We start from the raw sequence: 12,683 nt of genomic DNA on the forward strand, positions 1-12,683 counted from the left end.
AAATATATGTTTATAACAAATTTTCGGATATAAAGAAGTGTTTTGATGGCAGGTGAGACTTTGTTATAATGAGGTTTGAGTGTATGTCTCAGTCGTCTGTGTTGCGCCATACCTTCTATAGCACCAAATGTTGACACAATGTTGCCGCAACACTGAGGAGGTTGCTTCAACGTTGTGGCAACATTACATGCCACTGCTACGTGCTACCTGCAGCATACAGGCAGAAAAAATAATCGTAACAAGGTCCGCATTAAGAAGCAACTTGTTTTTCTTCCACGATTTGAATTTTGCTCAGAAACGTTCATAAACGTAATGGGAATCGTGCATAGTGGCAGCAGTTTGTACACTCAGAATTCACTCTACTTCAAGGGTAGTGAAAGCAACACTTTGAAGGTGCTGACACAATTTCAATTTCAACCCACCTAAGAAAGATCTACACTGAATAATTTGCGAGGAATCACCAAAAGAATATACTGATTCTACACGGTAAGTATCGGGCATTTCTTTTCTAGCCAACAGAAACCTTCTGCTTGCCCGAAGCAAGAGAAACCTGTTAGTTACGAAAAATAACTAATGTATTAGTTACATGAGGTAACTAAGCAATTGGTTGTTATTTTAGCCTCTGCTGATTCACAGTGTGCAAGATATTAACCTTCTACGAATTTCTGTGGAGCTTTAGGCCAAGAAAAATTCTCTTTCATCGCATAATAAAACTGATTCTTGAAATCCTGAGTAAAGCGAAGTTCAGCAAAACAATTTTATTTATTATTGCTAAGAATTTTTCTTTTGACCAATTCATTATGTATTGCCTTCCCTTAACATAATTAGGTACATATGATCTTTAAAAATATTTAATTAACCATTTCACTAATCAACTCAGATATTACATCATGCCAAAACACATGTGAATTCCTGAAACGCATTTCCAGCCTTATCATTTTATTTCTTGAATTCTCCAGCAAAGCTGCTCTAAACTCATGTCAATAGCTTTTTTGATATGCTTCTTTGATTCCCTTCACTTATTGTGCTGTGTTGCTGATTCTTAAAAACACTCAGCTTATTCCAAAAGCAGCCACACCTAGCACGCATTGTCAGAAAGAGACTGTTTATAAAGTTCACATAAGACGTAAAATCTGAGCTGAAACACTGCACAAAGGTCGTAAAGAGGCCCTGTACTAGATTGCTGCATTATTTCAGTTTTAAAGTACTACATTTTAAAGCCTGCTAGTCTTAAAATATAGACGCTGTATCCAATTGCTTGAAATCTAGATGGTGTATATAACACCAAACAGCTTCCGCGAAATTAAGAAACAGCGATTGCAATCTCTCTTTTGTTTTTGCACTGTTTTCTACTTTTTTTTTCTACGAACCGGCAGTGTTGGCACCCTCAAAGTGTTCACTAGGGTTAATCACGCATTTTTTGCGTGTTGAATGTTTGACGACATCAAAGAGCTGCATAAAAAGGTCGGCATGCCGCTTGCGTTTTCACCAGTGCTTACGCGAGCGCTCCCCGAGTTTTCGTTATTAACACCGCTTCTTCTCCAGCTCCACCGCCGCAAGACATTTGCAGCATCGAGGAGCGAGAACGGGCTTGCTTGTGGGCTATTCAATACCCAATGCGTAGTGATGCCGTAGAAAAACAAAAAAAAAAAAAGCCTGCCACCGGAACAAAGGAAGAGTTATCCAGTGTGTCCAGACAAGAACATTCTTTTCACAATAAGCTACCCAAGAAAGCTTAGTCTCAATTAAGCACATCAAGAAATCAATGCACACTTCAGACAAATGCAAAAAGAACAGACAGAGGATTCTCAAGCTGAATTTGCCTAGCTTCTTTTCGAGCATAGGAAATAAAATACAGTCACCAGCAAGTCCAAAATTCTACGCGAGGGCTCTAACAAGCCAAACCTGAGTCCCACTCTACTCGGTAAAACATTGCTGAAACACAGGCGCAGCAAAACGAGCGAGCCCTCCTCCTGAACTGTTAGCCAGTTTTTCAGATGGTGCTCTCAGCTTAGCTGCGCGCTATTGAGAAGTGTATGAAGAAGAAACTATATTCTGTTGTCGGCGACCTGCACAACGGCGAAATCATCGGAACATGCTTTGCAGAGTGTGCGAGAGATGCAAGTGAAGCGTAATCAGAATATATAGAGTGGAAAAGAAAAAATGAAGAAGAGAAAGTGGCGCAAACGTGTGTAAAAAAACCGCGAGCGTGGGACAAAAAGCTCCTCCTTCTCGGCATCGCCTAAGAAACCTGAAAAAAAGACCGGCATCCGAGCCTTTCGTCTACTCGGTCTGCCCGTCTGTCCGAGGAACGTGGCTGTGAGAACGAGTGTGCCTCGCCATGAGTGCTTCCCGTTTGGCACATATCACATTGTTGCCAAGCTACACTCCCTACTGGCCCAAGAGAACAAGAGCCACCTCTCCACCCGTAGAGAAAACTAAAAACTCGAGACGAGTTGTGAATGCGATGAGGCATGTGATGATGATGACGGCAGACACGCTCACCTTAGCGAAAGAAAAACATCCTCACACCCACAAGAGAGACTGTATCGAAGAGAAGTAAATGGCTGATGCATAATTGAAGATTATGGCGAAAAATAGGCACACTTCATCGTCGGAGAAACGCGACTGCACGTCGGCCTGCCTTGGTGTAGGTGGGAAGGGGTGTAGAAGCTCTCGTCATGCAAACCAACAAGCAACGTTGGCAAGTAAAGTACTCGAAATGTACAATCACTCACTCACACAGTCAAAGCGAGCGAAGTCTCCCAAAAAGGAAATGTTGCCCCTACACCAGAAGTGGCATAAGTATCAAAGGAAACCCATTTTGTGGGCTACACAGAAAGAAAGCTTCACACTGAAGTAATATCCATTCTGCTCCGGAAATGGAACCCAAGACCAAGATCTTCCTGAAAAGGCTGTTGCTCTACCAACTGCACATGCACATCCAATCGCAGTGTGAGGCTATGTTTAGATGTAGCACAGTACAAATAAATGCAGCTACTAATTTCTGAAGAAATCTGCATGAAGAAGATGCACTAAGTAACATGAAAGGGGGGAGATAGGAAAGAGAAAGATAGGGAGCATGATCGGAGATCTCCAGTTCAGTACCCCAGATTTTCAAAGGTGAAATGATGTAGCGAGAACAAAATAGACGTCTGTGAAGATTCCACAAGAGTCATCACGAACAGCCATGGGTGTTTGACCAAGACAGAAAAACAAGGGCAGTACAGATTTCAACAGTACTCTGGCTTGTTTCGACAATTTACTCCTTGTGCACAAAGTACTGTGCTAACTTGCAAATGATGAAACAGTGAATACAACTGTCCAACAGAATGCATGTGCCTTTTAATGCAGAAAGTCATGCTACAAGGAGTTGAACTAGAGGGTGGTGATGGAAGGTTCTACATAAAGGGAACACAGAATTAATAGGTAAGCTAGTTGGCATTGATTTATTATGATGACTTGGCAGCACAAACAGAAAATGTAGGATAGTACGCAAACAAGTGCATTTGGTATGAACAATTGCGCTTGTTTGTCTGCCTTCTTACTTTGTCCCATTTGTGTGCACTGCCAAGTTGCCATAATGAACCTACAACACAGGACAATGTGTATTCGTGAGCTATTGCATCGTTCACTTTGCTTAGCTATTGTGAAAAACACACAAGCGGTGTATCGCTTTACGCAAGTCGGACATTTTTTCAACGATCTTTCTCAACGAGGCACTCCTGTTAATCGGAAAGTCACCTATGACAGCTTGCTGTCACGAACCTGCACACTGTTGGCAAACAAGACTGAAAAAGCTTGATCATGTGTCACGTCAGATTAAGCTTCAAAGAGTAGAAGTTTTGAATAAAGGGAAGTATGAATAGTAATCTCTTTCAACAATTAAAAAAAATGCGTCTACTCACAGCCCTGGCCAGCAGAGATTATTCATTCGGTATGACCAACATTACACAAGCGGGAAAATGGCGACGTGCGCCGTAGGTAAGAAGAGAAAAAAGAAACATGTCAACACTACTATAAAACATGTACAATATAAAAAGAATTTATAAAAGCAACAGAGCCCTTAAGCTTCACAATGAAGCGGGCAAATCTCACTTCAAAGCGTTATAGCTTGGTATTATTGTTTCCATAGACGCTCCATAACCACTTGACCAAGTGTTCCAATTTACTGCCGTGGACCATCAACGATCAAAGTTCTTTTTGCACTTCTGTTCCCTTATTCCGACCACATTCATGCCTCCGTGCAGTTGAGAAGAGCATAAGAATTTTCATAAAGAATTCATCCTTATGACTTCAAATGGCTTTGCAATTTTGCCAACTCATTTTAACACAATATTGTGCAGCGCAAGTGACAATTCTCAACACTTATCGCTTCCCACAAAAACCTATTGCCTTCATGATTTTGTTTAAAAAATTACTTAATACATATATAGAAAGTTCTTACGTAACAGACAGCTCCACAAATAACATGAAATCCCGCCAGAATGCAGGTTCGACAAATCAACACATTATCCATATTTCCAGCAGTAGCTCATTAATCCCACTAGGGAAAACCCCCATAGTGATACCCTTTCTTCAGAAACCTTTGCATGAGCACACAGACTCCCTTTAAACATCTTTCAAGATACACCCCACAATTTTGAACACGTCTAAAGTGCTTTCATATGCACCCAAAGGTGAAGAGGTTCATTGTACCTTCGATGTATATAATATTCGTTAGGAGAGTTTATTCATTACATTACGACATTGGTGAGTAAATTTTAGCATTAATTCGTTATGCCTGAATATTCGTTACGTTTCTGTTCCTTAAATTCTTGATTAGCAGTATGGGCTTCTCAGTTTGCTCAATAGCCCAACACTGCTTAGCAGGCGGAGTTCTTTAGTTGCCATGGCTGACTACTTTCCATGGAAATGGCCAAACCATGTCCAAGCAAAAAACATGCACAGATCAAGAAGAGGTCTGTATGCACATCGACAAGTGTGCAGTGGTGCGCAACCACATTGACGTAGGGAACAGCTAATTTGGCTATTAAATGATAAAGCGATAATAAACCCTCCCTAACACATTCACTCAGATCATATTGTTATCTGAAAATTTACTTTTCATTTCATGATTGGCCCTGAGGTGATGTGCTGCAAGACTACAGCACGCTTTATATATGCTAGCAAAAAGCATTTCGAAGTGCCTCGCAACGGCCCCTCAATAAAGAATGGCACAGGCATAAGGTGGGTAATGGTGTAATTGTGATATGAATGGACATGGATGACAAAAAATAATCTGATACTTGCGTGCTCGAGTATTTAAAAACAAACAAGAATTTACCGGTAAGACACAAACCACACATGCCTAAATTATAGCACTTAATCACTGATGGTCCTTTGTTCTTTTTTAAAAACTTGCTTCAAAAAGAGTAGTTCAAAAAAAATCTCTTGTAGGAAAGTAACTTCTAAGTTCTAAAAGTAAAAAAAAGCTCTTTATGTGTACAAAAGCTTCCCCCCATGAAAACAATATTGGCATTGATTCAGACCAGTGAAACGGGAAAAAGCATAAGTGCAATAGTTTACAGCATTCAGGGTATTACGTACGTTATGTGCTACTCGACAAACAGCAATGCTGAAAAATGAAATACCTATGTTGTCTATCCCTTAAGCCAGTGAACGGCATAAATTCCCAAATCAACACTTCATTAAAGGTCACACACAGGCAGTGGATGAATGTCATGGGTGCGATCATATCAACAGCATCTATTTTTAATTTACCCACGCTTGGTGAAAAAAAAACAATAAAGCAAACATGACCAAGAAAGGTTCGAGCGAAAATCTTCACACCAAGCCTCGTGAAGGTGTTGATGAAGTTAGCCTACTATTACGTAGTGTTGAAATAACCTCATAAATGTAAAACATAAAAGACTGTATTAATATTAAACATAAGCAATAAATTAATGTTGTGAACACAGTGAAAGCTTCTGTCTAGCTCACTTTGTACTGTGTGAAGAAAAAGAATGTAGACAATAAATGGTCCCCACAAAAATGTTTTTTTTTTACAAAAGTCTCGCAGGGACGCTAATGAAGGTAATCAATGTACATGGAGTATTAGTGACCTGGTAATAGTCAATCAACAATTGAGATTCTGCAAACTAACACGGCCATAATTAAGTTCCCTAGCCAGCAGACAAGGGCAAGCAATAGGGCGCTAAATGGTTTCATTAACTCTGGTGACAAAACCTCCTAAGAATTCAATATTATCTTGAATTTTCCACTGACAGGGCACTACCTTACTGATGTGAAAGGCAACACACAATTTCTTTTCCTTTCTGACTGCCCTTTTTTTATCATTTTTACACTGCATAAAAAGAGGCCATCAGGACAGATTCTTCACTGGGAGGTACGTTTAGATTGTGTTAATAAGTATCACCAAACAGTCTTATTAGATACAGGCACAGTAATCATCAGCAAAATACAACATAGAGGAGCTTCCCTTTTTTACTAGTGCTGAGATACACTTTACTTCATACAGAAATGCATTAAGTTCGCCTTTCCTGTGATTCTGTTAATCAAAATCTTTTGTTGCCATGCCATGCGTGACGATGCCCAGCTGAGGCAAAAGCAAGAACATTGTCTCTTTCAACGGCGATCACAGCGTGCACGCGGGTGCCGCCATGCTGATGATGCAAGAATTGTGTGCATTGCACATTCCACAGTGTGCTCAACTTCATGTCCCTTCAGCACAGAGTGGCGATCGAGATGACTGCAGATTCAGCAAAATGGCTGCTCCCTCGATTTGCAGGGCTCCTCTAAAGCTACGCGATGCCATCTGACTTCCGCTAAAGGTCGACGTGATGCGAGAATGCTCCACGAACATGCATGACAAGTCTGAAACTGAGAAAAGCATTCACTCAAATGCAGGCACACGCACACACGTGAGATGCGAAGAGAAACAACACAGTCAAATGCGGCAAAGAACACAAACGTGGAGCCATGACGTGGAAAAAACAGAAAAGGCTGACGACAGTGAATGCGTAGGTGATCTGGAATGAGAGAGTGGTCGGTGGAGAGGAGGAGACTCAGTCGGAGTTGGCGGGCACTGCGGCCGTGGACGATGCCGCTGCCAGTGGCCTTCCACTCGTGGACGCATCTGCGGGGGCACCGCCATCTTGAGACGACCCCGTGCTGCTCATGGCGAGCTTCCGCATCTGCCGGATTACCGCTGTTGCATTGTAAGCTTGCTGCAATGCACAACATGGGAAAAAAATCAGTGAACATTCTGCCACTTCAATATTACAAAAGGTGCACAAACACACACACACATGCACATGCGTACTACCAGTGTCAAATGAAATGTGAACAATGGCAAGCATTGGTAACGTTACAGTGTGCACCGTCCGGTCATTACCATTGACGGGCACGTACATTTGGTTTGGCAGCACTGTGCCATCTCACTACAGTAGAATCTCGATGATACGATTACCGTTGATGCAAATTTCGCGATGATACGAATTTATAGGTTGCTTTGGATGGACTACACTACAGTATATAAAATACGCCTTCATTCGGTGTTATACAGTTTCACCAGCAACCATGGATGATACGAACGCGCGATTGACTGCTTCACGCGAGCGGTGCCACGTGACTTGTCTGTGGAAGGAAGGCCCATTCACACTTGGCCTCGGAGACAGCGAATACGGCAAAACTTGCCAGAATTTCCCTCGCTTCGCCGCCGCAAAAGTGGTCTGAAAACCATGCTGCGAGGACGACGCGAAAAATTTAGTCTGAGACCAATTTTGCCGCCATGCGGTAGTGGATCGCCTTTCTGCTACGGTTTCGGCTACACCAGCTGCACTAGCTCTCAAACCACGAGATGTAAACAACCAGCCGTGCATTCAACATGGCGAAAAAGGCGTCGGTCGTGGCTCGCGTGGGTGCCATCGCCAACTACCCGTGCAGCACGACAAAGCTCACAGCCTTGAAAAAGACACGTTCACCGAGAGCCTGTTTTTAATTACGACCGATGCGAACACCGGAAATAGATGGTGCAGCAGCAGCAGGTCGCCATGCCCTAACGTGTCTCACTTTTGCACTGCTGGCTGAATCTGTCGTCGCTGTTGTCGATGTGTCCACTCATGTCCTTTTTTGTGACGTATCTCCCGAAACAACGCTTGCAAAGGCGTTGTTTCGTTTTTTTTTTTCAGTGCTTTGCATGTATAACTAAAAGTCGGTATAAATTTTGAAGCTCAGAAATGAATTCTCAAGTGGCGAATATGGCGGCAGTAGCATGTATACAAAGGGCAGATCAAATGTGAACATTTTCGATAGGCGCGGACGTGGTTTTTCGGTCGTTCTAGTGCTTTTGCTTGAATTTTTCAGGACTGACCTTTTTTCGTCTAGACTTTGCGGCGTGCTTTGGGCTGGTTGTGCAGCGAAGCGAGTGAATTTTCAGTAAGTTTCGCCGCTTTCACTCCCTTTGATGCAGAGTGTGAATGCCCCTTACAGTGCCAGCAGCATGAGTGAGGAAACAACGACACTTCATGAAAGCAGGAAAGTTCAAAACAGCAGCATCATGGACTTTTTCTGCAAGAAGTAGTTGACCCCAATAAAGTTCTTGTTCATCTTCATGATCAGCTTTAACTTGTTTTTGGTTGATACGAATTTGGGATGATAAGAATATTTTGCATGTTCCCTTCCAATTCCTATCATTGAGATTCTCCTGTGATATTTTACTTTCTGTTCTACTTTTGATGAAAGGAAGAAAATAAAATAAAAAATTCTACTACGCTGCCACAGGACAGATTCTTTCAAGAACTGCCACCCTGTTTTTGACGTACCACACAAAAACAGCACTCATATCGAAGTGTAACTAATTTTCCACAACCACTGCAAACACGAATGCGATCGTGTTAACGCGATCATGGGTGGCCACGAAAGTAAGCATGCATCCAACATGCATTCAATGCGCACCGACTCAAAGCAATGCTGCGAGCCAAGCTGCAGTAGAGGCGATCAGATTGAAAACTTAACTACCGTTTGCTGCACTGCACAGCAAACCGTAGTTGCTATCATCACCATCACGATCATCGATAGCGAATAAGCCTCGAATGTCGCAGCTAACATAGCGAAAGATTAGAGGCAATAAAGTTGTAAAATAGCACAAAGCGTTTCGATTTTCCTGTCGCTTGCTTATTACAATAGCAGTGCGAAGCTTTCGCACCAAGTTTTCAGTTGGCCTCTAGCGAAGATTCGGCACGCTCGTCCTTTGAATGAAATTGGAACCGAATAGATGTCCTGATTCCGCAACACTGGTGTGTGATGGCAGACTCTGCTAAATTACTAGAAACAACGTGCCTTCTCTTTGAATATAACCTCGTCTTTAAAAACACACATTTAATGCCATCTCGGATCCACAAATTTTGCGAACTGATCGAATGCAGTCGTTCTATGAAATGCCCTCTCACCCTCCATTTGGTCTTGGCGAAGTTCTTCTTCAGCTGCTCACTGACGGAGCCGTGGATGTTCTTGTCACTGGCTGTGTTGCCAGATATCCTGGACAGCGTCACAATTGTGCAAATGAGCAACTCACATTACTGCCACAAAAAAGATCAATACCACACGGTAAATTTAAAGATCAATACTACACGGTAAATACTATACGGTAATGTTTGTTTGCTGTCATCTTCGAAACGAAGTGAAGTTTTATAAAGAGGATAAGAACTCTAAACATGAACTTGTGACTGTGATGCACCCTTTTGAGATTCTGTTGCTGCTTATTCGGAGAAAACACAATTTAACAAATGCCAAAGATTCCCCTTTATATATATCCCATGTGGACATTAAAATTTTTGAAAGGACGGTCTATGGGCTATAGTTGGTAAGGCATTATTTATGCGGTAGCAAAACAAGCATAAACGCAGTGACAGGAGCAAACAAGACACAGCTCTAACTAAAAAGAGGGGGTTTCTTCGCACGTGATAAGGTAAATGTGCAGTTAAACCCCTTTATAAGAGGCATGCTGCGGCCAGCAAATCGTCTTTTACAAGAGATGTCTTTTATAAGCAGGGCATCTTGTATGCAGTTTCTTATCCACCCGTACTTTACTGTAGGCACACTGGTGTCTCTCATACCCATTGATCTCTTATATCAGTGTCTCTTATAAAGGAGTTCACCTGTACACTGTTACACAAAAGATATGTCTCGTCGCATGCAACGAAACTTTCGGTGGTGTCCCATCTGCTTCTACTGCCCATTCCTGCACTTTTACACAACTCTGTAAACAAATGAGTGTTGAATCCTGGATCCCAAATTAACACTGTGTGTTTAGGCCACTAGTGGGAGAAGACAGTTTTTTTAACCGTTAAATTTAGCCCACACTCTTCAAGTCCCTGATGTCATGGGCAACTAGTGCTGCAATGTCAAGGCACCTTTGTGGCTTTTAAAATGTGTCCATGTGCAATAAACCTGACATTCTTGGGTTTCAGACATTCACTGAGTAAGATGCTGGTGTTCACCAGTGATACCCTTGCTTTCCTTTCAGAGTTACCAGCAATAAGAGTATGTACTGTACTCATTTGTATAATGTCAGAATAGTCTGGCAATCGAGGGTTCTCATGATTCGTTAGGTAGTAAAACTCAATGCAACAGTACAGTATTTAGCATGTTATTTGTGGCTTACTGTGTGAGATGCTATAAATAGGCACTTTGAGTAGAGCTCAGTCACACTACGATACATCAAGCTTAAAGGACATAACTAAATGATTCAATTGATCGACCATTTCACATACGAAATATTTCTTCTTGAAGCTTATCTCAAGACTTCATGCTCCTTCGACAGTCCCAAGAGATCGTGAAAAGTGGAAAATTGTTTCTCCAAGGCTGCACTGAATCTATAAATGTTTTACTGAGTTTTGATTTACAGCTTTTGGTGGATCATGCTTACAGCATCTCTTTCTGAATCAAGCAATATTGTCTCACACTTCCACCAGTTTGTTGCAACAAAAAATGGCAAGCAGTAAGCTCAAAGTCAACTACCGTTTACATTCTCCTGCAGCAGCCATTCCTAGGGTGAAGAATTGATCCATTTGAATTTCAAAGCTCTCTTTTGTAATTATTCACCCTCAGTATATGTGAGCTCTGTACATAAAGTACAGTGGAACTTCTAATATGTGCACGTCTCCCAGTTTCGCGACGACTCGCTTTTTACGGCGAATCGGGTTGGTACCGGCAAAATCCGCATAAAGATAATGTATTAAAAACCTTCGTGATATGATGCAGTTTTACGCTGACCCTGCATCTTACAACAACTTTCCGATTCGTCCAAAATAAATTTAAAAAATGCCAGGCCTGCGTGAGATGTGCAGCACCGTCACAGCAAAAGCTGGAAGAGCAGCCTTTCAGAGCGTTTTCTAAACACTCGTTGGGTAACTGCTGCAAGCACACTTGCTGGGTACCCACTACACCATAATCATAATTTTTGAGTAGTAGGCCAGCATTGACTATGCTATCCTTCATCATCCTTCGAAAAAGCATGATATCCGCTACGTACTTGCCAGAAATTTGGTGCCATGCCTGAAGTGGGCATGCACCACAGCCAACAGGTGATGAAGAACAAGTTTTCTTATGGGCTGGAGCATTGAACCACCCACTCTTCATGCAATTTGGATTGTGTGATGCCTGGTTGTTTCTTTGATGTTCTAAAATGCTTTATTACTCATATTAACGTGATTCTTTTCCCAACATCAGGCCTGCCTAAGGGTAATTTAGAAACAAGGTCCAAGCACCAGCATGGCTTAGTGGTAGAATACTGGGCTGCCACGCAGTGAACTAGGGTTCGAATCTTACAGTGAACTTGGTGTTTTTTATTTACTGAATTTTTTTCTTATTTTTTTGCAATACTGGTTATGAGCAACAGCAGTGGCGGTGGCGGAAAACTAGAGCGTCACCCGCTCTGGCCAAAAAGCTCATTTCGGAGATCCTGATATTTTCATGTCTTTGGTCTGCGGAAACTTTTCCTGCTCGGCGTACAACTGACCTCCTGTATGGTTTGTCGCACTTGCACTCACAAGCTTGAGCACGCAAAAGCCCACGATGCAGCTATTTTTCATCGTGCATAATAACTTTCACTAGATGTCAACAATCATTGTAACAGCGGGACATCACTAGTCGCACTTCACAAGAGAATAAATTATAATGTGCACAGCTCAGCTGATCACGAAGGCATTCTATGCAATCTCGTGAACTCTTGCGTCGCCATCAATGATGGCGATAACACCGTCTAACTTTTCTGACAAGAGGCTCTTGTCAACACGCTTTCAGTTTCGTTTTCAAGCGCAGGCAATTTTCAGATTCAGTTTATCAGAAGAAAGATGCGCACTGGATTCGAATTTCTTAAAGCTGAGAATAAAGATTTGCGCACATCTGCTTCAACTAAATAATGCTGACATTGGCAAGTGTATTTTAAATCTGCTCTTCTTGGAGAAGCGCAAGGCACTGTCGTGGGCTTATTCAGTGATCTGTACCCGTTTTTGTTTTTTCGTGTAAGGCTGAGTGTCATTGCCTGTATTCTTACCCTCGTATTCACAAACGCTCCTCGACTCGGCTTTGAGCCTTCACTTGACAGAGTTGAACACTGCGCCACCACTCGGCTGAAGATAACGCTGGGCTACTCAAGAATCGCAGCAGATTATCGCTGA

General features: G+C 42.2%; 2 protein-coding genes across 2 annotated transcripts in view; one reads left to right on the forward strand and one right to left on the reverse strand.

Annotated features, from left to right (window-relative positions):
* Nucleotides 1–12,683, forward strand: part of LOC142771803 (uncharacterized) — a 479,046-nt gene that overhangs the window by 34,073 nt on the left and 432,290 nt on the right. The gene's annotated exons all lie outside the window — the stretch shown is intronic.
* CaMKI (Calcium/calmodulin-dependent protein kinase I) overlaps nucleotides 6,740–12,683 on the reverse strand; it is a 57,098-nt gene continuing 51,154 nt past the window's right edge. Inside the window, exons 9-10 of the mRNA XM_037415904.2 lie at nucleotides 9,453–9,540; nucleotides 6,740–7,229 (exon numbers count right to left, since the gene is read on the reverse strand). Coding sequence (XP_037271801.1) covers nucleotides 7,068–7,229; nucleotides 9,453–9,540 — 250 coding nt within the window. The 3' untranslated portion in view covers nucleotides 6,740–7,067. The remainder of the gene's footprint in view (nucleotides 7,230–9,452; nucleotides 9,541–12,683) is intronic.

The sequence above is a fragment of the Rhipicephalus microplus genome, chromosome 9 (genome assembly GCF_043290135.1).
Source record: "Rhipicephalus microplus isolate Deutch F79 chromosome 9, USDA_Rmic, whole genome shotgun sequence".
Lineage (NCBI taxonomy): Eukaryota > Metazoa > Arthropoda > Arachnida > Ixodida > Ixodidae > Rhipicephalus > Rhipicephalus microplus.